This window comes from Ascaphus truei, chromosome 11 (assembly GCF_040206685.1).
Source record: "Ascaphus truei isolate aAscTru1 chromosome 11, aAscTru1.hap1, whole genome shotgun sequence".
NCBI lineage: Eukaryota > Metazoa > Chordata > Amphibia > Anura > Ascaphidae > Ascaphus > Ascaphus truei.
The window spans coordinates 37,224,329-37,249,057 of record NC_134493.1 but is presented as its reverse complement, the minus strand read 5'-3'; the positions used below and the strand labels follow the sequence as shown (position 1 = coordinate 37,249,057).

At 55.1% G+C, this 24,729-nt stretch overlaps 1 protein-coding gene across 4 annotated transcripts in view; it reads left to right on the top strand.

The window, feature by feature from the left end:
- The first annotated feature begins 14,786 nt into the window (after positions 1-14,786).
- The window catches only part of TNRC6A (trinucleotide repeat containing adaptor 6A), a 75,027-nt gene continuing 65,084 nt past the window's right edge, over positions 14,787-24,729 (top strand). For all 4 annotated transcript variants that reach the window (XM_075565665.1, XM_075565660.1, XM_075565663.1 and 1 more), the window contains exons 1-2: positions 14,787-14,944; positions 24,587-24,633. In XM_075565665.1, coding sequence (XP_075421780.1) covers positions 14,846-14,944; positions 24,587-24,633 — 146 coding nt within the window. In that variant the 5' untranslated portion in view covers positions 14,787-14,845. The remainder of the gene's footprint in view (positions 14,945-24,586; positions 24,634-24,729) is intronic.

The window sequence follows — 24,729 nt, the reverse complement described above, 5'->3', positions numbered from 1 at the left end:
ATGTAATTCAGAGTTGTTTTTAAAAAAAATGCTAAAAGTATTTTCTCATAATACAGAACTGATTTATTTAAAAAAAACCTCACATGTAGGATATTTCTTGGTCTGCATCTTTAAGTGGTTGAGTTATGCAACGAACAATGCCCGTAGCTGTGATGGGGACCCCAGTCTGGCATGTTTTGTGTGGTCTTTTCTGCGCTGATGCGCTACCGTGGTGCTGACGTTCAGGCAGCACATTAGCCCAGCTGAATGAAAGCAATGCCACCCTGGGGACCGCCATACTACATGTCCACCTGGATCCCACTTCAGCAGGAGGGAAGCTGAGCATGTTCCGAGCCAGCTCACTAAAGACTTTTTAAGGTGAACAACACACAGTCATCCATTCTGCGGCAACAGCCAATACTTGCACATGCTCTTCCAGTTCTGTAATCCCGTGGGCTCGGAAACTACCCAGGAACGTGTCAAGCTCACCAGGGCATCCCTGAGAGACGCCTTCATCCATGTCTCACCTCCCCATCTTCCCACACTGAACGCTTCCAGGCTCATCCTCCCCGCTGCCTGCAAGAGAAGCCGAGTGCCCAGACAGTCACGGATGCTTATAGTCTGGTTTCTGTCTGGGATTCCTCTCGCTTTAATATTCGCCCTGTAATATAGGTGGGTAATTTAGTTAGCGCCGGCCAAGGGCTCCATGCCAAATCCACCTAATTAGGATTAAGGCTATGCAGATTTTCCTTGCATCCACCTAATGACAGCTGTGAGGAATTTGTCACGCTGGGTGCCTGCTAGTTGGTATAGCGCAGGGGTGCTCAACTCAAGTCCTACAGCTCCCCCCCAACAGGTCAGGTTTTCAGGACATCCCAAGTTCAGTGGCTCAGTCAAAGACTTATACCGAAAACCTGTCAAAGGGATATCCTGAAAACCTGACCTGTTGGTGGCCCTTGAAGACTGAAGTTGCCCACCCCTGATGTAAGTCCTGCGCGGTGTCGTTGTATATGCTGCTTTTCTCCCTCTTGTCCATTCCAATGTCTCTCTCTGCTCACTGATTCCCTGTGATAAGCCGCTTCCAGCTCAGTGGCCATGGGATGTTGCTGCATAATACTGAGCCTAATAAAGAGGGCTCCTTTTATTAATGATACCAATGTATATTGTGTCTGATTATGGTGACTTGTGCTGGGTTGTAATGATCAAATCGGACATCCTGTGTTGTTTATAGATGCTTTGGAATAACATAATGGCTTTTATTTCACATCTACTTGGTATGTTTTGTTTGATTGGAACCCCTTTTAAATTAAGCCCATCTGCTATTGATCTTTATTTAACATCTACTTCGACAACACCCTGTTTAGAAGAATCATCTGTTTTAATGTCCCTCACATCTGCTAATTAAGTTGCCTGGGCTGATCTTAATTCAGTCAGGTGACATTTTATAGCTGTATAACCACACACAGGAGCCAATTTTAAGTGGCAAGCAAAGTGGAGTTCAAAAGGAGTGAACAAGTGGACAATACCTACCGGCCCTGGATTGGAGACTTATCTATCCCAGACTGCACATTTCTGCAGTTTACTATTGCTGTGATGCCACCTTTACTATTTATATTTGCTATGGCCTCACTTCTTTTCAAATTGTGCACTTCTTTCTACCAGCCTCATGTCTCCAACTCTATTCATATATCTCCATCTCGCCTTTCTTCGCCACTTTTCAGTTCACATGAACTACTTTCTTACCTGCGCCCTCTGACCCTACATTGCTATACCCCCTGCACTAAATCACACCCCTGCAAATCATCCTCACACATCCTCTTTCTATCCATGCTTCGCCTCCTTGGTTCTGGGGATATCTCTCCCAATTCTGGTCCCTACCTTATTTCTACATGCGCTCGTCCTCGCCTGCCAAATGCAACCTCTACTCCTTCTGTTGTCAACCCATCTAACCTCATGAAAGGAACAAAGATGGCGCTAAATGAGCTTGCAACAATGGTAGTAATGGTTTTTGTTTTCACTATATAAAAGGAATGACGACTGCTGCTGATGTATATTAGATGGGAGTCTTCAATTCCCATATGTGTATAAAGTATAGGTGAAAAGAGAATATACTTCAGCGCACGGAATCAATTGAATAGAGAACCCTATGTCTCAGAGGTCAAGGAGTTCCAAATAAGACCTCACTCTAGATGTGTGTGGTACAAATAACATTAATTTTAATAAAAATAAAACAAAAACTTGATACTTAAAAAACAAATTGTCCCAGCTGGGTGCAAATTACACCAACACAATATTCAGCATTTACACTAAAAATAAAACATTTAACCAGGTATATAAAGACATACATACATACATACATATATGCTTCTAAAAAAAGCAGGCACTTTCCACTTTGCAAAGTATCCCCGATGTACATATATTTACTTGCACGCATATATATATATATATATAACCATTAAGATTGTATGCAATGTTAGTGACCTCTATGGTAGGCTTGTACGTCCTCCCTGGGGGAACAGAAAGGGCTATTTGATCCTTTCTGTGAACCCCCTAGGTGGTGCAAAACAGAGCCCAACACGGATGGTCACTAATAGCTGACTCCAAGGAGAAATCACATAAACATGTTATATCAATGAGACAAAACACAGAACCCCAGCAAGCTCTTTTTGGGAACCCCTGAGCCCCTACAATATATATATATATATATATATGTCAAAATGGAGTGCTATTGAGCGTGGCATATGTATACAACAGACGACAGAGAAGCCCAATGCTACATCCAACATGACAGAAATACACAGTAAAATACTTATATATTCTCTTGAAGTAGGGTCATTTAGTTTAACCCTTTGGCCAAAGCGTTGTAAGCTTGCGAGCCACGACAAGGCAGACACCCGTTCGCAAGTCCTAACACTACCAGATAAAATACTAATATACCTCTATTAGGATTAAAATTCTCATTTACCACTATTAGGAGGGAGAAAGAACACAGTGGGTCTATATCCAGCAGAATGAGGCACTTGCAAACTAGGGAAGTGGGGAGGGGCGGGCTTAAAACCTGGGAAGGAGGAGCCACCAACCTCCAACAGCTGAAACAGGATATAGACCCACTGTGGTCTTTCTCCCTCCTAATAGAGGTAAATGAGAATTTTAATCCTAATAGAGGTAAATGAGAATTTTAATCCTAATAGAGGTATATTAGTATTTTATCTGGTAGTGTTAGGCCTTGCGAACAGGTGTCTGCATTGACGTGGCTCGCAAGCTTACAACGCTTTGGCCAAAGGGTTAAACTAAATGACCCTACTTCAATAGAATATATAAGTATTTTACTGTGTATATCAATGAGACCAATGAAGTCCAGCTGATGGTATATGACAGTCGATTTTGTTACTGAGAAAAAAGTAGTAATACTAAGTTTCTTCTTTTTGGGCACGCTGTAAAAAATGCTCAGATTAAAATAGGTTGGTGTAGGTGATGATAAGAATAGTCAATCTTTTCCGTGCTTGTAATATATGTGGCTGGGTAAGAGGGAAGAGGTAGTAAGGCAATGGAAATACAGATCTCTTGAGGAGATATCTCACACACTGTTTGCAGCTCTCACAGAGTGGAAAAAGTGGATTGATGTGCGTGCACAGGTAAATTATATACGGGTATTATCCCTTCACCTGGAGCATTTCTGGCTCTTCACACACATTTAAAGTTTTCCACAATTGTGTTCGATCTCTCAGCGGAGAGATGTTATGACTCCACTCACCAGGTGCAGACAGCAGTTACCTGCACTGAGTATCTGTGGGATACTGCAGGTAGAAGCAGTTCCTCTTTGTTCCTCGTCGCCTCTGGCTTAGTTGAGTGGTTGCTGCACACATCCTTGGGGTACTGCAACCCACTGGGTACTCCACTTTCTCCTCTGCTGCCGTCCAGTGCGGTTCTCCGTCCGCAAGTGTCTTTAGCGATCACGTGGTACGCCTCCAAATGGCGCTGCTCGCTTGGTGTCTCTGCGACTTGCGTCTTACGTCTGCGTCCTCTGCCTCACATCTCTTACTCCAGCCCTCCCCCGTCGATCCTGTGGTTTCCACAGTGTTAGGAGTGTTGGCACCAACAGAAGAGTTGAATAGATGTGTCCTCTTTCTCTCACATACACCACTTCTTTAACTGGTTGTAAGTTGCAAGTTTCTGTATGATTAACCCTACGCGTTTCTCCCGTCAAGGGCTTCGACATAGGGTTCTCTATTCAATTGATTCCGTGCGCTGAAGTATATTCTCTTTTCATCCATCTAACCTCATACCCGTCCCCTGCCACCCTCCCTCCTATCTCCCTTTCTCCTGTGCCCTTTGGAATGCTCGCTCCCTTTCTAACAAGTTCCTCTCTGTGCATGACTTTTTTCTCTCTCACTCTCTGCTCTTCTTTGCTATAACTGAGACCTGGCTCACTCAGTCTGACTCTGCTCTGGAAGCTGCCCTCTTCTATGGTGGCCTTTCTTTCTCCCACACTCCGCGCCCTGGCATGGGTGGAGGCGTGGGGCTCCTCCTCTCCTCTCTCTGCCATTACTGAACCCTTCCTACTCCTCCCTCTCTTGCTTTCCCTCCCTTGAGGCTCATACTGTCCAGATCTTCTCTACTCTCCCTGTCCATGTGGCGTCATCTACCTCCAATCGTACTTTCAGTGTCTCTTCTGCTAACACCTCCTCCTCGATCAGTCTCTCTGTGGGGGTACCCCAGGGCTCTGTCCTGGGACCTCTTCTCTTTTCTCTGTACACACTTTCTCTAGGTGACCTAATCACATCTCTTGGGTTCAAATATCACCTCTATGCTGACGACACACAAATTTACTTTTCAACCCCTGACCTTACACCTGCTGTACAGACTAAAGTTTCTGAATGTCTCTCTGCTATATCATCCTGGATGGCCCTCCGCCGACTTAAACTTAACATGGCAAAAACAGAGCTCCTCATACTTCCTCCCAAACCTGGCCCTACTACCTCTTTCCATGTACCCAGTAGCCCAAGCACGCTGCCTAGGGGTTACACTTGATTCCTCTCATTCAAAACGTATCTAAAACCTGTCGCTTTTCCCTCCGCAATATTACAAAGATACGCCCTTTCCTCTGTTACTCGACTGCTAAATCTTTGACTCTTAGGCTCTCATTCTATCTTCTCTCGATTACTGTAACCTCCTGCTGTCAGGCCTTCCTGCCTCTCACCTGTCTCCCGTACAATCTATCCTAAACGCTGCTGCCAGAATCACTCTACTCTTTCTTAAATCTGTCTCAGCATCTCCCCTGCTGAAATCCCTCTCCTGGCTTCCCATCAAATCCCGCATCTCACACTCCATTCTTCTCCTCACTTTTAAAGCGTTACACTCTTCTGCCCCTCCTTACATCTGAGCCCTAATTTCTCGCTATGCACCATCCCGACTCTTGCGTTCTGCTCAAGGATGTCTTCTCTCTACGCCTTTTGTATCTAAAGCCCTCTCCCGCCTTAAACCTTTTTCACTGACTGCCCCACACCTCTGGAACACCCTTCCCCTCAATACCCGACTAGCACCCTCTCTATCCACCTTTAAGACCCACCTTAAAACACACCTGCTTAATGAAGCATATGAGTAGCTCTGTGGCTATTACTAAACACGATACATAATGCTTGGCCCCCTGCAGACGCACTTACCAGAACGCCCTCCTACTGTCTCTGTACGTTCTCCCTACCTACCAATTAGATTGTAATCTCTTCTGAGCAGGGGCTCCTCTTCCTAAGTGTTACATTTATGTCTGAAGCACTTATTCCCATGACCTGTTATTTGTATTACTTGTTATATGATTGGCACGTGTATTACTACTGTGAAGCGCTATGTACATTAATGGCGCTATATAAATAAAGACATACATACTTACATATATAATGTGTAATGTGAAAACAGCTGTTCTTCTAAAAAAAAAAGTGTAAATATTCAATATTCTGTTACTTGTAGTTTGTCTTTACAAACTGTAAAATATGCATTTAATCTCAGCAGTTAGAATCATAATAGTATTAGAGAAAAAGTCTTGTGTTTGTGCATGGGATGTTCCTGGTATCTCTATGGGAAAAGGAAGAGAGAGGTATGTGTTCCTTATGTCTGTATTAGGAGGAGGTAAGAGGTATGTGTTCCTGGTATCTCTATGGGAAAAGGAAGAGCGAGGTATGTGTTCCTTATGTCCGTATTAGGAGGAGGTAAGAGGTATGTGTTCCTGATGTCTGTATTAGGAGGAGGTAAGAGGTATGTGTTCCTGATGTCTGTATTAGGAGGAGGTGAGAGGTAATTCATGTATTTCTTTAGATTTTAGATTGCTAGCTCCTCTGAGCAGGATCTCCTCACCTTTTGCTTGCACATTTAAATGTTACCATTGACACAAAATAAAGTTACAGGCATTAGAACAAGAGATCTTAATCCTTCAAAAAGAAAAGTGAAGAGATTAAAAGAAAAAAGGGTTCTAAATATAAAAGTACTGATACATAATACCACGAGGCGCCTTCACGCTTCAGCTAACACTCGCCTAATTCATTATAACGTGCCACGGAATATGTTTGTACATTTACAAGTGCCGTAGTAAATTAGAAGAAATATGCTCTGATCGCTGCTTGTCTGGTAAGGCTCCAGAGTGTGCAGAATATCACTCCCCAGGCACTCTGCAGACCTGCCCAGCCGACCATAATTTCCTCCCCTTTATTACAAGTACCCAGGCGTGCTGGACACACACACACACACACACACACACACACACACACACACACACACACACACACACACACACACACACACACACACACACACACACACACACACACTTCCCCTTACTACCCTTGATATTGCTGTATCCATATATTAAATTGCTCTGCAATGAATTGCAGCGTCTCTCTGGCAGCAAAGAGGGTACACAGGTAAAACACATATTTATTCCCCAAACCCTGAAATGTGAGTGTATATATGCGAGTGTATTGTGGAGGAGTGGGTCAGTAAAGAACCTGGTTCAATTCCCGGTGTCGACTCCTTGTGACCTTGGGCAAGTCACTTTATCTCCCTGTGCCTCAGGCACCAAAAACATAGATTGTAAGCTCCACGGAGCAGAGACTGTGTCTGCAAAATGCCTCTGTGCTACGTAAAACTAGCAGCGCTATACAAGAACAAACTATTATTATTAGTATATGCGAGTGTATGTACCAGAGTGTAGCATTGCTGTATACAGACTGGGATACAGATATGCAGGGGTGTGCAGTGCTGTATACAGATGGGGATCCTCTCGCTCTTTGCTTTGCCTATCCCGAAATCACCTATTTCCCTGCCGATGAGCAGCACATGGGGCAGCGGCATTTATCTCAGTGCCCCGGAGAGAAATAAATGTGAGATCTCGCTCCCTAGATACGATGCCGTGGGTATGATCACCATGGAAACGGACGGCAGCGCAGTTTTCTCAGTAGAGCAGGGATTGTAAGCACGAGATGAATGCAGCAGCAAGTACTAGTTCGCACCTAGACACACATACTGCACCTCTCGCCCAAAGAGATCTGGACACGCCCAACTCTGCCAGTCTCCACTGGTCCCACACGAATTCTCTACACCTGTTCCAGTCTCTTGAACATCATTGGGCGATCAAAGTCCATACACCCCAACACTGATAACAAGGAAATACACAGGTGCCATTATCGTTCCTTTACTGGAGGTTTTTCCAAGATATAAGGCCCCTTACCTATACGGCTCACCACACACAACACTTTGTGTGATAGGTTCAGCTAGTCTTAGGCCTCGTTCAGGGTGCCTGCTTCGCGACGTGTGCGCACGCACGTTCAAAACAAAGTATTTCAAGTAAATACCAGTTGTCAGGGTAGCAGCTACCCTGTGCCTAAGTACGGAGTTGACGCTCGATACAGTTTGCATAAACAACTCAAGTTGTTTTTTCAAGCTGCAGCAGCGTCACTGGTACTTCGGCAGCCAAACAAATCATTCTTGAAAATGATTTGACCAGTGCAACACCCATCCCTAACCTCAGGTCTGCAGACCCGCCCCCTGAACGCTTGCAAAGGTCAGCTGGGGATGATGTGCACACATCGCCCAGCAGACTGACGCGCGTACACGCGGACGCGCGCCCTCCACCTCCTGTCTCTGCCACCCTGAACGAGGCCTTACGAACCCACGAGTGTGGACTCACAAGTGAGCACACAGAGTGTCACTTTTTGATTCGTGTCTTTCCACAAAGTTTTTTTGTTTGTTGTATTGTTAAGCGAAGTATAGGTTGGAGAGGATACCACGCCAGAAGTCCACTAAAGGGCAGCTACTTTTTAACTCGTTAACCAGAATTTGGTTGCGGTCCACTTGGGAGTCGTTTGCAAACCAGACACAATATAATAACAGTGATTAATTTCTTATTTTAACCAAAGCCATAGGACACCTAGTGGAATACTTAGAAGAAAATGTATCCATACATCTGTTGTGTGTGATGCCTTTTTTAATGGTCTGACTCAGTCATTTTCAACCGGGGTTCCAGGAGCACCCCTCAGGAACCCAGCTCTCCCCACGGCCGCCCGGGGGGAGAGCTGAGACAACTCACGGCGGGGTGGTGGCACCGAACGCAGCAGTGACCCAGTGGCTCCCGAGCTCAGCAAAAGCCGCCTGGTCACTGCGATCCTTCCTCTCCCTGCTCCAGTGGGCGCCGGAAATCGCGTTGAACTTCCGGCTGACAGGAGGGAGAGGAAGGATCAGGTAAGAGCGTGTACTGTGACTGCAGGGATATTTGCTCTGCGCCAGCAGGTGTGCGTGTGAGTGAGAGGGGTAGAGTGTGTGTGTGCGCGTGTGTAAATGAGACGGGGAGAGTGTGTGTGTGCATAGAAGAAAGAGGGGGAGAGGAAGAAAGAGAGGGAGAGGAAGCATGAGGGGAGAGTGTGAGGGGGGAGGGACGAAGGTTGGGGTTCCCCAGAATTTCATCATTTTATTCTGGGGTTCCTTAACCAAAAAAAAGTACAACTTTTTTTGCACTAACTATATTGAGAGGCTTTGTGGAGCTAACATTCTCCCACCATCCGTTAAGGACATTTAAGAGAAGTGTGTCTCTAACGTGACGACGTGAAAATGTCTAGAGTGCTATTGACTACAAAGTAGTTCTCCTATTCAAAAGGATAAAGAGGATTTAATACATACATACATACATACATACAAAGGCGCTGGAAAAAAAACCTCTATAAAATCTCATCTTCTGTAACATCCCAAACTGGGTGAGATACTCGTACACTGTATAGTTTTAATGAAATTCAGGGAAAGTTGGTAACTATCATTTTGATCCTCTCCCAATGTGTTGGCCTGTTAGGTCAGGATCATACCCTCTAACACAGGGGAGGCCAACTCCAGTCCTCAAGGGCCCCCAACAGGGCAGGTTTTCAGGATATCCCTGCTTCAAGCACAGGTGGCTCAATCAGTGGCTCAGTTGAAGACTGAATGAGCCACCTGTGTTGACACAGGGATATCCTTAAAACCTGACCTGTTGGTGTCCCTTGAGGACTGGAGTTGGCCGCCCCTGCCCTACCTGTACCTAATTAACATTGCAAGTTTGTTGTGTGTGGTGAGCTGCATGGGTTTGGGGAACGTCCATAGGAATTGCTTGGATGGACCCCCATGCAGTACGAGTAGAAGTACGTTGGGACCTATTTTATGTGGTGCCAAAATGTTGGAGGGTGTGCCCTGCATCTGCCTGTCTGTAATAACGGCTTTGGTAACCTAAATGACAGCAGGACTTGTTCCTCGGAGTGTGAGGAAACTCACTCAGAAAGAAGATGTCATTCTCTTGTCAGTGACACAAGAGGGCATTATTTTAATTAGAACAGAAATTTGAGTGTCACCCTCAGTCACTCCCCCCACCAAACACACACTGGATGTGTCCATGTGATGACAGCCAGCAGACTCTCTCAGGCAGACGGAAGCTTAGCACTTGGGACTTGATGAGTAGCAGCTCTATAAAAATAGGAACGAAAAGGCAGACTGCACCTGCTCAAAAATATCTGTCTTTTCCCCCTCTCTCTCTCTCTCTCTGGAACTGCTGAGCTGAGGACTTGGTGTCACTGCTCAGATCTGCCCCGATTCCGAACACTGTTAAGCCATCTATCCCTAGCTCAGCAAAATTCATGCACCGTTCTAAAGGATGACAAGACGGCCTCATACTGTAGCAGACTTACTAGGGGACACTGGACAGCAGGCAGGATTGAGGATTTAGGGCAGTGGTTTCCAACCATTTTTTGGTTAAGGAACACTATATTTATATTGTGAAATTCTGCGGAACCCCAACCCTCTCTAATAGCGCGTTTGAGATCAGATGCATTGTAAGGAACCCCAACCCTCTCTAATAGCGCGTCTGAGATCAGAAGCATTGTAAGGAACACCAACCCTCTCTAATAGCGCGTCTGAGATCAGATGCATTGTAAGGAACCCCAACCCTCTCTAATAGCGCGTCTGAGATCAGATGCATTGTAAGGAACCCCAACCCTCTCTAATAGCGCGTCTGAGATCAGATGCATTGTAAGGAACCCCAACCCTCTCTAATAGCGCGTCTGAGATCAGATGCATTGTAAGGAACCCCAACCCTCTCTAATAGCGCGTCTGAGATCAGATGCATTGTAAGGAACCCCAACCCTCTCTAATAGCGCGTCGGAGATCAGATGCATTGTAAAGATCCCCAACCCTCTCTAATAGCGCTAATGAGGCTGGCCGATCTGGCAATGGAAATGTCAGTAGCATTTTCCTCAAACCACAAATGAAAGCGAAGAGAAGATTTCAAGGACAATACTAACCACAATGCATTCAGAAAGAGGAAGCGAATGCCTCCCAGTTGGCAGACAGTCAAAGTTATAATGCAGCAGAAAGCGCCCCTTATGCACGTAATGTGACAACTGGACAGCAGTGCGGAGCTCTGGATATCAGTTTAATCTACTACAAGTGTGGTCAACTCCAGTCCTCAAGGGCCACCAACAGGTCAGGTTTTCAGGATATCTCTGCTTCAGCGCAGGTGGCTCAATCGACTGAGCCACTTGTGCTGAAGCAGCCTCTTCAACTGAGCCACCTGTGCTGAAGCAGCCTCTTCAACTGAGCCACCTGTGCTGAAGCAGGGGTATCCTTAAAGCCTGACCTGTTGGTGGCCTACTCTACAGCCCTGATGTCACTGGGGGTAAATGAGAGCTTTGATTTGACACATTGCTGAACGTAGCGGAAACAATCACACAATGAATCTGCCTTCACAGACTGAGACTATCTCTTGTATTTTCTATGACATTTACATCATTTCCCTCTCCCCGGCATTGGTTATGTAGAAAAGGTGCGAGGATACCAGGAGCCGCGTAGAAAATGTTACCACGAAAAGAAAAGCTGCGTCCTGTGCTAGAAGCATTGTGTGTCTTGCTGCGCGCCTGACCAGAATACACATACAAGGTCTGAGCGCTGACGAACTGACAAGAATCCAGGCTGCTAGTCTACAGCTGGGTCCTTGTTTAAAGGGCTCACCCTTCCTAGACTCATGGCAGTGCCATGTTTTAGGGGTGACAGCTGGGAGATTGATGCCTTATTTTTACCCAACGCTGACACCCAACAGTATTTTTAAAGTTAATTTGTCAACATAGTAACATTAGACTTCGGAGGGATCTCATTTTCCTCTGTCTGCTTCCTTTTTGTCTACAATCACTGTGTGATCCACAAGAGTTTACACAGACACTCCCCCTCCCTTTCTCTTACTGTCTCTCTGATAAGGATAGGGGTAGAGAAAACACTTGATTGACAAATGCTCCCCCCAAGCCGAGGCCGCTAAACAATGCAAATCACAGTTAATTAAAAAAAAAAAATGCCACACAACCAAATCTTTGCTTTTAGCACAGTTACATTTAAGGAAACTAATTAGACTTAAATTATTTACGAATTATTTACGGCCGTGTGGAATTCTCACCTTTAATGAGGAGGGGGATAGTACGGAGAACTGCCTCAAGTCATGGTGGTGTTATAACTCAGAATAATCAAGTGAATGTCGCTGCGTTTATAGAGACGGCGACCGATGATGTCACCGGTCGCCGTCACGAAAGTTGTATTTTGGAGACGTTGCTGGCTGCAAGGCCGGTGACGTCAGCAAGGGGGAAGGCAGACGGGCGGAGAAGCTCCCTGATTGGCTTATAGCCAGTCACATGTGGAGACCGTCTCTCAAAAAATCAAATACAACTGACTACCAGATTTTTGGTAGCGCTGTCGCTCCGTTGCGCCGTCGCGTCCACTATAAGCGCCGGCGGCAATGCCTTTGTTTTGACGCAACATTGCGTCGCTGTCGCCGGCACTATAAGCACATCCTTCGGCTGAGTCCCCGCTGGCGCTGAGAGCGCTCCAAGCATAAGCGTCGGGTGTCCTGCATTTACGCGCACGCGCGTGGGGGGGGGGCATTGCGGGTAGTTGATCGCGCTGGAAAGTATAATATTTTTGTTTACGTAAGCGCCGAGGGTGTGTGTGCGCACGAGCGCACAGCGTGAGCGGGGACTTACATATATCTATAAGCGCCGCCCGCTCAGCGCTAGCGGGGACGCAGCCTTACACAGGTGGCTCAATCAGTCTCTGCTTCAGCACAGGTGGCGTAATCAGTCTCTGCTGCAGCACAGGTGGCTCAATCCGTGGCTGAGCCACGGCTTGAGCCACATGTGCCGAAACAGGGATATCCTGACCTGTTGGTGGCCCTTGAGGACTGGAGTTGGCCACCCCTGGGTTAACGGATGCTAAGCGTTTCAGCAACGATCCACTGAACACAGAACATCACGCCCACATTGCACTGGGAATCTGCAGATTGAGAGAAACCGATCTCTGACAAAGAGCACAGCCCAGCAAATCCGAGGAGAAGGCAGAGCTGTGCCGTGTGCTGTCTTTTTTAGAGCAAACCTCTGCTGGGCTCAAGCCCAGCCCCATTTCATTTAACAGCTGGCAGTTTTCCCAAACAAGGCTTAAGAACAAGCAGCAGGCGCCATGGAAGCCTCTCTGTGGCGGGCTTCGTAGCAGTCATTGCCGTTTTACAATGTCAGAGCCTCTTCCACATGTGTTGGAATTACAAGACCCTTACCGAGTAAAGCACAGATGAAGGTCTGGTGTACGTGCAAGTGTGATCCTAATGGATCACCGTGATAATTATGCTGCACTATAAGACCCTTATATAAACGAAGACCTTAAAATATAAACCTGTTCAGCCAGGCTGATTGCAGCAGTTCAGGCTGCACAACAAATTATGCCTTTCCAATGGGTTATGCATGTGATGGTCTTTCCAAGCCTGTACAAAGAATGTAGCTGGGTACTTGGGGGTATTGTTGTCAGCAAAACAGCAAAGGACCTTTGCATTGTGCTAGAGGAAAATGCATGTTTTACACTGCACATGCACGGCAATTCTGTTTAAAAGGGGGAAGAGTGTGAGTGTGTGTAATGTAGTTGCACACGGTACTATTATAAATGCCTTAAGAGTGGGTTATTTGTCCAGATCTGGTATACAGTGGTGCTTTTCACAATAGGACACAGCTGTACTATTACCTGTATGGTTACTGTGCCTAAGTGACGATACTTTGAGACATTTCTCTGCATCAGATTCGCCTTCCTTCAATATAGTATCTGAAAATAAGTGGATTTTAGTACCCCTGTCAGTGTGGGATACAGGATCTTCTGCCATGCAAGGGAAACACCTCCTATGGATGAATTTAATTATAATAATAATATGTCCCCCTTGTAAAGTCCCTGCCCCATAGAGCTTACAATGTATTTCTTGGTGCCTGAATATATAGTTATATACAAACATACAATAGAATTGGCAATAACATCCCTCTAGTAAACACTTATTATTTTTTTTAGATCTGTAGAGCAATTATTGTTTGGTAATTTTCTGTCTGGAATGAAGCATGTTTGCATAATTTAAAAAGAATGCTGTGGAGTTCATTTCTGTTTACATATCATGCTGTATGTAATTGGTAAAAAAAAGTATTTTAGGATTTCCTGGCAACCGGGTTAATGTGCAACTATTATCATTCTTCTGTAAACATTTTCTTGCACTTCTAGTGTGGGATCCGTTGTAGTAAAATATTCATGACATACTCTATGGCTACATATTCAGGCCTGTTAAGTGTAACTCATTAAAAATAAATGCCAGCCATTGGCAGACAATCTCAATGGAAAGTTATATTATACACTTTAAATGAGTATTGCAAATTTTAGTCACTGATTACATTGAATTGTATGTTATTTGGCCCAGAACACTCACATTTCATGCATTTGGAACATTCAATCTGCTTCTGCAGGTATGGCATAAGGCCCTACGTGGATGTGGTGTGACCACAATGTATATTGGTACATATTTATTAGGGATCTTACAATCCTTTACATCTAACTCACACCTGGAAAGGTTTTTGTTGTGATCAGCACTTGTTCGTCTGTGACTATATGTCCCAGCTACAAGGCCAGGTAGGTGAAAACAAGAGAACAAAAAATATTATGGGTTAAATCTTTCAGAATGTAGTATTGATCAAATTAAATATATATATATATTTAATAAGACAACACACATTTTTGAACCGAGTAAATGGTATTGAAAGGTATTTATTATAAGAACATAAACCCCCAGCTCCTAGAGCTTTGACTGTTACAGGACAATGCTGGGAGTGTATAATATGGTTTGGTGTCTGCAGCCTTTGCTTGCACTCTGCAGTCCCCATTCCCTCCCAGATCGTTGGTTGTCAAGTGGCGGTTGCTATGCCGGCCATTTTGGAGGGGTTTAGGCAGCTAGGGACCGGAAGTGCCGCTGGCGCGCGGCCTCCTCTTCCTGAACCTGGATTTTTGGTGGAGAAAATGGCGCCGCTGAATGTGTCGACTGTGGTTTCAGCGCTCCCTCTTACGGATTGAGGAGCGCCCCGAGGCCGCTGCTTCCGCATGTCACTGCAGTGCACTTTATATACATGAGGTGAGTGGGGCAACGGATGCAGCCTGATCCCGACCGACACACTCTCCCTGCACCTCAAGCCCAGATACCCCCCCTTTATCTGCACCTCAGACCGACTCCCCCCCCTCCCTCCTGCACCTCAGACCGACTCCCCCCCTCCCTCCCTGCACCTCAGACCGACTTCCCCCCCTCCCTCCGTGCACCTCAGACCGACTTACCCCCCCTCCCTCCGTGCACCTCAGACCGACTTACCCCCCCTCCTCCGTGCACCCTCAGACCGACTTACCCCCCTCCCTCCGTGCACCTCAGACCGACTCCCCCCCCTCCCTCCCTCCCCTGCACCTCAGACCGACTCCCCCCCATCCTCCCCTGCACCTCAGACCGACCTCCCCCCCCTCCCTCCCTGCACCTCAGACCGACTCCCCCCCTCCCTCCCTGCACCTCAGACCGACTCCCCCTCCCTCCCTCCTGCACCTCAGACCGACTCCCCCTCCCTCCCTCCTGCACCTCAGACCGACTCCCCCCCCTCCCTCCCTGCACCTCAGACCGACTCCCCCCCCCTCCCTCCCTGCACCTCAGACCGACTCCCCCCCCCTCCTCCCTGCACCTCAGACCGACTCCCCCCCCTCCCTCCCTGCACTCAGACCGACTCCCCCCCCTCCCTCCCTGCACCTCAGACCGGACTCCCCCCCCCCTCCCTCCCTGCACCTCAGACCGACTCCCCCTCCCCTCCCCTCCCTGCACTCAGACCGACTCCCCCCCCTCCCTCCCTGCACCTCAGACCGACTTACCCCCCCTCCCTCCGTGCACCTCAGACCGACTTACCCCCCCTCCCTCCGTGCACCTCAGACCGACTCCCCCCCTCCCTCCCTCCCTGCACCTCAGACCGACTCCCCCCCCTCCCTCCCTCCCTGCACCTCAGACCGACTCCCCCCCCCTCCCTCCTCCCTGCACCTCAGACCGACTCCCCCCCCTCCCTCCCTGCACCTCAGACGACTCCCCCCCTCCCTCCCTGCACCTCAGACCGACTCCCCCCCTCCCTCCCTCCTGCACCTCAGACCGACTCCCCCCCTCCCTCCCTGCACCTCAGACCGACTCCCCCCCTCCCTCCCTGCACCTCAGACCGACTCCCCCTCCCTCCCTCCCTCCCTGCACCTCAGACCGACTCCCCCTCCCTCCCTCCCTCCCTGCACCTCAGACCGACTCCCCCCCCTCCCTCCCCCTGCACCTCAGACCGACTCACCCCCCCTCCTTCCCTGCACCTCAGACCGACTCACCCCCCTCCCTCCCTGCACCTCAGACCGACTCACCCCCCCTCCCTCCCTGCACCTCAGACCGACTCACCCCCCCTCCCTCCCTGCACCTCAGACCGACTCACCCCCCCCTCCCTCCCTGCACCTCAGACCGACTCACCCCCCCTCCCTCCCTGCACCTCAGACCGACTCACCCCCCTCCCTCCCTGCACCTCAGACCGACTCACCCCCCCCTCCCTCCCTGCACCTCAGACCGACTCACCCCCCCTCCCTCCCTGCACTCAGACCGACTCACCCCCCCTCCCTCCCTGCACCTCAGACCGACTCACCCCCCCTCCCCTCCCTGCACCTCAGACCGACTCACCCCCCCTCCCCCCCTGCACCTCAGACCGACTCACCCCCCCTCCCCCCCTGCACCTCAGACCGACTCACCCCCCCTCCCCCCCCTGCACCTCAGACCGACTCACCCCCCTCCCCCTCCTGCACCTCAGACCGACTCACCCCCCCTCCCTCCCTGCACCTCAGACCGACTCACCCCCCCTCCCTCCCTGCACCTCAGACCGACTCACACCCCCCTCCCTCCCTGCACCTCAGACCGACTCACCCCCCTCCCTCCCTGCACCTCAGACCGACTCACCCCCCCTCCCTCCCTGCACTCAGACCGACTCACCCCCCCTCCCTCCCTGCACCTCAGACCGACTCACCCCCCTCCCTCCTGCACCTCAGACCGACTCACCCCCCCTCCCTCCCTGCACCTCAGACCGACTCACCCCCCCTCCCTCCCTGCACCTCAGACCGACTCACCCCCCCTCCCTCCTGCACCTCAGACCGACTCACCCCCCCTCCCTCCCTGCACCTCAGACCGACTCACCCCCCCTCCCTCCCTGCACCTCAGACCGACTCACCCCCCCTCCCTCCCTGCACCTCAGACCGACTCACCCCCCCTCCCTCCCTGCACCTCAGACCGACTCACCCCCCCTCCCTCCCTGCACCTCAGACCGACTCACCCCCCCCTCCCTCCCTGCACCTCAGACCGACTCACCCCCCCTCCCTCCCTGCACCTCAGACCGACTCACCCCCCTCCCTCCCTGCACCTCAGACCGACTCACCCCCCTCCCTCCCTGCACCTCAGACCGACTCACCCCCCCTCCCTCCCTGCACCTCAGACCGACTCACCCCCCCTCCCTCCCTGCACCTCAGACCGACTCACCCCCTCCCTTCCTGCACCTCAGACCGACTCACCCCCCCCTCCCTCCCTGCACCTCAGACTCGACTCACCCCCCCCCTCCCTCCCTGCACCTCAGACCGACTCACCCCCCCTCCCTCCTGCACCTCAGACCGACTCACCCCCCCTCCCTCCCTGCACCTCAGACCGACTCACCCCCCCTCCCTCCTGCACCTCAGACCGACTCACCCCCCCTCCCTCCCTGCACCTCAGACCGACTCACCCCCCCTCCCTCCTGCACCTCAGACCGACTCACCCCCCCCCTCCCTCCCTGCACCTCAGACCGACTCACCCCCCCTCCCTCCCTGCACCTCAGACCGACTCACCCCCCCCCTCCCTCCCTGCACCTCAGACCGACTCACCCCCCCTCCCTCCCTGCACCTCAGACCGACTCACCCCCCCTCCCCTCCCTGCACCTCAGACCGACTCACCCCCCCTCCCTCCCTGCACCTCAGACCGACTCACCCCCCTCCCTCCCTGCACCTCAGACCGACTCACCCCCCCTCCCTCCTGCACCCTCAGACCGACTCACCCCCCCCCCCCTCCCCTCCCCCTGCACCTCAGACCGACTCACCCCCCCTCCCTCCTGCACCTCAGACCGACTCACCCCCCCTCCCTCCCTGCACCTCAGACCGACTCACCCCCCCTCCCTCCCTGCACCTCAGACCGACTCACCCCCCCTCCCTCCCTGCACCTCAGACTGACTCACCCCCCCTCCTCCCTGCACCTCAGACCGACTCACCCCCCCTCCCTCCCTGCACCTCAGACCGACTCACCCCCCCTCCCTCCCTGCACCTCAGACCGACTCACCCCCCCTCCTCCCTGCACCTCAGACCGACTCACCCCCCCTCCCTCCCTGCACCTCAGACCGACTCACCCCCCCTCCCTCCCTGCACCTCAGACCGACGCACCCCCCCTCCCTCCCTGCACCTCAGACCGACTCACCCCCCCTCCCTCCCTGCACCTCAGACCGACTCACCCCCCCTCCCTCCCTGCACCTCAGACCGACTCACCCCCCCTCCCTCCCTGCACCTCAGACCGACTCACCCCCCCTCCCTCCCTGCACCTCAGACCGACTCACCCTCCCTCCCTCCCTGCACCTCAGACCGACTCACCCCCCCTCCTCCCTGCACCTCAGACCGACTCACCCCCCCTCCCTCCCTGCACCTCAGACCGACTCACCCCCCCCTCCCCCTGCACCTCCCCTCCCTCCCTCCCTGCACCTCCCCTCCCTCCCTGCACCTCAGACCGACTCACCCCCCCTCCCTCCCTGCACCTCCCCTCCCTCCCTGCACCTCCCCTCCCTCCCTGCACCTCCCCTCCCTCCCTGCACCTCCCCTCCCTCCCTGCACCTCCCCTCCCTCCCTGCACCTCAGACCGACTCACCCCCCCTCCCTCCTGCACCTCCCCTCCTCCCTGCACCTCCCCTCCCTCCCTGCACCTCCCTCCCTCCCTGCACCTCAGACCGACTCACCCCCCCTCCCTCCCTGCACCTCCCCTCCCTCCCTGCACCTCAGACCGACTCACCCCCCCCCTCCCTCCCTGCACCTCAGACCGACTCACCCCCACCCTCCCTCCCTGCACCTCAGACCGACTAACCCCCCCCCTCCCTCCCTGCACCTCAGACCGACTAACCCCCCCCCTCCCTCCCTGCACCTCAGACCGACTACCCCCCCCTCCTCCCTGCACCTCAGACCGACTAACCCCCCCCTCCCTCCCTGCACCTCAGACAGACTAACCCCCCCCCCCTCCCTCCCTCCCTGCACCTCAGACAGACTAACCCCCCCTCCTCCCCCTCAACCATCAGACAGACTAACCCCCCCCTCCCTCCCTCCACCTCAGACAGACTAACCCCCCCTCCCTCCCTCCACCTCAGACAGACTAACCCCCCCCCTCCCTCCCTCCACCTCAGACAGACTAACCCCCCCCCCCCTCCCTCCACCTCAGACAGACTAACCCCCCCCCTCCCTCCCTCCACCTCAGACAGACTAACCCCCCCCCCCCTCCTCCTCCACCTCAGACAGACTAACCCCCCCCCCTCCCTCCCTGCCACCTCAGACAGACCTAACCCCCCCCCCCTCCCTCCCTGCACCTCAGACAGACTAACCCCCCCTCCCTCCCTGCACCTCAGACAGACTAACCCCCCCTCCCTCCCTGCACCTCAGACAGACTAACCCCCCCCTCCCTCCCTGCACCTCAGACAGACTAACCCCCCCTCCCTCCCTGCACCTCAGACAGACTAACCCCCCCCTCCCTCCCTGCACCTCAGACAGACTCCCCCGCCCTCCCTCCCTGCACCTCAGACAGACTCCCCCGCCCTCCCTCCCTCCACCTCAGACAGACTCCCCCGCCCTCCCTCCCTCCACCTCAGACAGACTCCCCCGCCCTCCCTCCCTCCCTGCACGTCAGACAGACTCCCCCGCCCTCCCCTCCCTCCCTGCACGTCAGACAGACTCCCCCGCCCCCCTCCTCCCTGCACGTCAGACAGACTCCCCCGCCTCCCTCCCTCCCTGCACGTCAGACAGACTCCCCCGCCCTCCCTCCCTCCCTGCACCTCAGACAGACTCCCCCACCCACCCACCCTCCCTCCCTGCACCTCAGACAGACTCCCCCACCCACCCACCCCTCCCTGCACCTCAGACAGACTCCCCCACCCACCCACCTCCCTGCACCTCAGACAGACTCCCCCACCCACCCACCCTCCCTCCCCACCCACCCACCTCCCTCCTGCACCTCAGACAGACTCCCCCACCCCCACCCACCCTCCCTCCCTGCACCTCAGACAGACTCCCCCACCCACCCACCCTCCCTCCTGCACCCTCAGCCAGACTCCCCCCACCCCACACCACCCACCCCCTACCTCCCTGCCCCTCAGACAGACTCCCCCACCCACCCTCCCTCCCTGCCCCTCAGACAGACTCCCCCACCCACCCTCCTCCCTGCCCCTCAGACAGACTCCCCACCCACCCACCCTCCCTCCCTGCCCCTCAGACAGACTCCCCCACCCACCCACCCTCCCTGCCCCTCAGACAGGACTCCCCCACCCACCCACCCTCCCTCCTGCCCCTCAGACAGACTCCCCCACCCACCCACCCACCCTCCCTCCCTGCCCCTCAGACAGACTCCCCCACCCACCCACCCTCCCTCCCTGCCCCTCAGACAGACTCCCCCACCCACCCACCCTCCCTGCCCCCTCAGACAGACTCCCCCACCCACCCACCCTCCCTGCCCCTCAGACAGACTCCCCCACCCACCCTCCCTCCCTGCCCCTCAGGACAGACTCCCCACCCACCCACCCACCCACCCTCCCTCCCTGCCCCTCAGACAGACTCCCCCACCCACCCTCCCTCCCCTGCCCCTCAGACAGACTCCCCACCCACCCACCCTCCCTCCCTGCCCCTCAGACAGACTCCCCCACCCACCCACCCTCCCTCCCTGCCCCTCAGACAGACTCCCCCCACCCACCCACCCTCCCTCCCTGCCCCTCAGACAGACTCACACACCCACCCTCCCTCCCTGCCCTTCAGACAGACTCCCCCACCCACCCTCCCTCCCTGCCCCTCAGACAGACTCCCCCACCCACCCTCCCTCCCTGCCCTCAGACAGACTCCCCCACCCACCCACCCTCCCTGCCCCTCAGACAGACTCCCCACCCACCCACCCACCCCCCTCCCTGCCCCTCAGACAGACTCCCCCACCCACCCACCCTCCCTCCCTGCCCCTCAGACAGACTCCCCCACCCACCCTCCCTCCCTGCCCCTCAGACAGACTCCCCCACCCTCCCTCCCTGCCCCTCAGACAGACTCCCCCACCCTCCCTCCCTGCCCCTCAGACAGACTCCCCCACCCTCCCTCCCCTGCCCCTCAGACAGACTCCCCCACCCTCCTCCCTGCCCCTCAGACAGACTCCCCCACCCTCCCTCCCTGCCCCTCAGACAGACTCCCCCACCCACCCTCCCTCCCTGCCCCTCAGACAGACTCCCCCACCCACCCTCCCCCCTCCCCCCCTCCCCCTCAGACAGACTCCCCCACCCACCCTCCCTCCCTCCCCCTCAGACAGACTCCCCACCCACCCTCCCTCCCTCCCCCTCAGACAGACTCCCCCACCCACCCTCCCTCCCTCCCCCTCAGACAGACTCCCCCACCCACCCTCCCTCCCTCCCCCTCAGACAGACTCCCCCACCCACCCTCCCTCCCTCCCCCTCAGACAGACTCCCCACCCACCCTCCCTCCCTCCCCCTCAGACAGACTCCCCCACCCACCCTCCCTCCCTCCCCCTCAGACAGACTCCCCCACCCACCCTCCCTCCCTCCCCCTCAGACAGACTCCCCACCCACCCTCCCTCCTCCCTCCCCTCAGACAGACTCACCCACCCTCCCTCTCTCCCCCTCAGACAGACTCACCCACCCTCCCTCTCTCCCCCTCAGACAGACTCACCACCCTCCCTCTCTCCCCCTCAGACAGACTCACCCCACCCTCCCTCTCTCCCCCTCAGACCAGACTCCCCCACCCACCCACCCTCCCCCCACCCTCCCTCCCACCCTCCCTCCCCCTCAGACAGACTCCCCACCCCCCCTCCCTCCCTCCCTCCCCCCCTCCCCCCCTCTCCTCCCCCCCTCCCTCCCCCCGCCCCCCTCCCTCCCCCCCGCCCTCCCCCTCCCCCCTCCTCCCCCCTCCCCCCTCCCTCCCCCCTCCCTCCCGCCTACCCCCCTCCCTCCCCCCCCTCCCCCCCTCCCTCCCCCCCTCCCTCCCCCCCTCCCTCCCCCCCCTCCCCCCCCCCTCCCCTCCCCCCTCCCCTCCCCCCCCTCCCCCCCTCCCTCCCTCCCCCCCTCCCCCCCTCCCCTCCCCCCCTCCCCCCCTCCCTCCCCCCCTCCCCCCCTCCCTCCCTCCCCCCCTCCCCCTCACCCTCCCTCCCCCCCTCCCCTCCTCCCCCCCTCCTTCCCTTCCCCCTACCCCCCTCACCTCCCCCCCCTCCCCCCTCACCCCTCCCTCCCGCCCTCCCCCTCACCCTCCCTCCCGCCCTCCCCCTCCCTCCCCCCCTCCCGCCCTCCCCCTCCTCCCCCCCCTCCCCCTCACCCCCTCACCCTCAGACAGACTCCCCACCCACCCACCCTCCCTGCCCCTCAGACAGACTCACCCACCCTCCCTGCCCCTCAGACAGACTCACCCTCCCTCCCTGCCCCTCAGACAGACTCACCCACCCACCCACCCTCCCTCCCTGCCCCTCAGACAGACTCACCCACCCACCCTCCCTGCCCCTCAGACAGACTCACCCACCCACCCTCCCTGCCCCTCAGACAGACTCCCCCACCCACCCTCCCTCCTGCCCCTCAGACAGACTCCCCCACCCACCCTCCCTCCCTGCCCCTCAGACAGACTCCCCCACCCACCCTCCCTCCCTGCCCCTCAGACAGACTCCCCCACCCACCCTCCCTCCCTGCCCCTCAGACAGACTCCCCCACCCACCCTCCCTCCCTGCCCCTCAGACAGACTCCCCACCCACCCTCCCTCCCTGCCCCTCAGACAGACTCCCCCACCCACCCTCCCTCCCTGCCCCTCAGACAGACTCCCCCACCCACCCTCCCTCCTGCCCCCTCAGACAGACTCCCCCACCCACCCACCCTCCCTGCCCCTCAGACAGACTCCCCCACCCCACCCTCCCTCCTGCCCCTCAGACAGACTCCCCCACCCACCCTCCCTGCCCCTCAGACAGACTCCCCACCCACCCTCCCTGCCCCTCAGACAGAAATGTTAATGTTTCCCCCATTACACCCGAGTTCGCCCCACCCGCCGGAATCCTTGTGTCTGCATTTGTTTGTTTCCTGCCTCTCTTTGTACACCGGCATCTCCCAAATGTGTGCCATTAACATGCAAGAATCCATCATATACACCCCCATGCGCTAGCACTGGACTGCCCCTGGACCCCCCACACCCCTAGGACTGCCCCTCGACCCCCCACACCCCTAGGACTGCCCCTCGACCCCCCACACCCCTAGGACTGCCCCTCGACCCCCCACACCCTAGGACTGCCTCCCTCGACCCCCCTGCACCCCTAGGACTGCCCCTCGACCCCCCCCCCTAGGAACTGCCCCTCGACCCCCCCCCCCCTCCACCCCTAGGACTGCCCTCGACCCCACCCCCACCCCTAGGACTGCCCCTCGACCCCCCCCCCCCACCCCTAGGACTGCCCCTCGACCCCCCCCCACCCCTAGGACTGCCCTCGACCCCCCCCCACCCCTAGGACTGCCCCTCGACCCCCCCCCCACCCCTAGGACTGCCCTCGACCCCCCCCCACCCCTAGGACTGCCCCTCGACCCCCCCCCCCACCCCTAGGACTGCCCCTCGACCCCCCCCCACCCCTAGGACTGCCCCTCGACCCCCCCCCCCACCCCTAGGACTGCCCCTCGACCCCCCCCCCCCACCCCTAGGACTGCCCCTCGACCCCCCCCCCCCCACCCCTAGGACTGCCCCTCGACCCCCCCCCCCCACCCCTAGGACTGCCCCTCGACCCCCCCCACCCCTAGGACTGCCCCTCGACCCCCCCCCACCCCTAGGACTGCCCCTCGACCCCCCCCCACACCCCTAGGACTGCCCCTCGACCCCCCCCCCACACCCCTAGGACTACCCCTCGACCCCCCCCCACACCCTAGGACTACCCCTCGACCCCCCCCCCCCCCACACCCTAGGACTACCCCTCGACCCCCCCCCCACACCCCTAGGACTACCCCTCGACCCCCCACACCTCCAGGACTGCCCCTCGACCCCCCACACCCCTAGGACTGCACCTGGACCCCCCCACACCCCTAGGACACCTGCACCCCCCAGGACTCTCCCAGCCCCTGCACGCCCCACACCCCCAGGACTCCCCCAGCCTCTGCCCCTGCAGGTTGCAGTGAGCTGTGTGTAAGCTGCTCCTTCTCCATCGGACTTGATTTGCAAAGCAGCCTCTTCACGTGAAACGGAAGTGCTCCTCCCTGGCAGGGGCTTCTGTGCCCCTCAGTGATCTGCTTTTAAGCTGCTCTCTAACATGGCGTGTTTCTGTTGCCGGATTGCATCTTGTCTGTTTACAATACGCCTGCATGCACATTTATTTACAACAGAGGCGGTTAGTGTTTTGATTTCCAGTGGTTAAATTAATCATGCCACTTGGTTATGTCATAGGACTAATTATAGATTTCAATTCCAGAGCATTGGAAGCTGCAGCTACCAAGAAGTTGAAGGAAATATAAGCAGGTAATGTTGCAAATATATCATTTTGTAGCAGTTTTTAGTAAATGTGTTAAAAGTGCAAGATTACTTGCAATGTTGTCTGCCAATTTTAGTAACTGT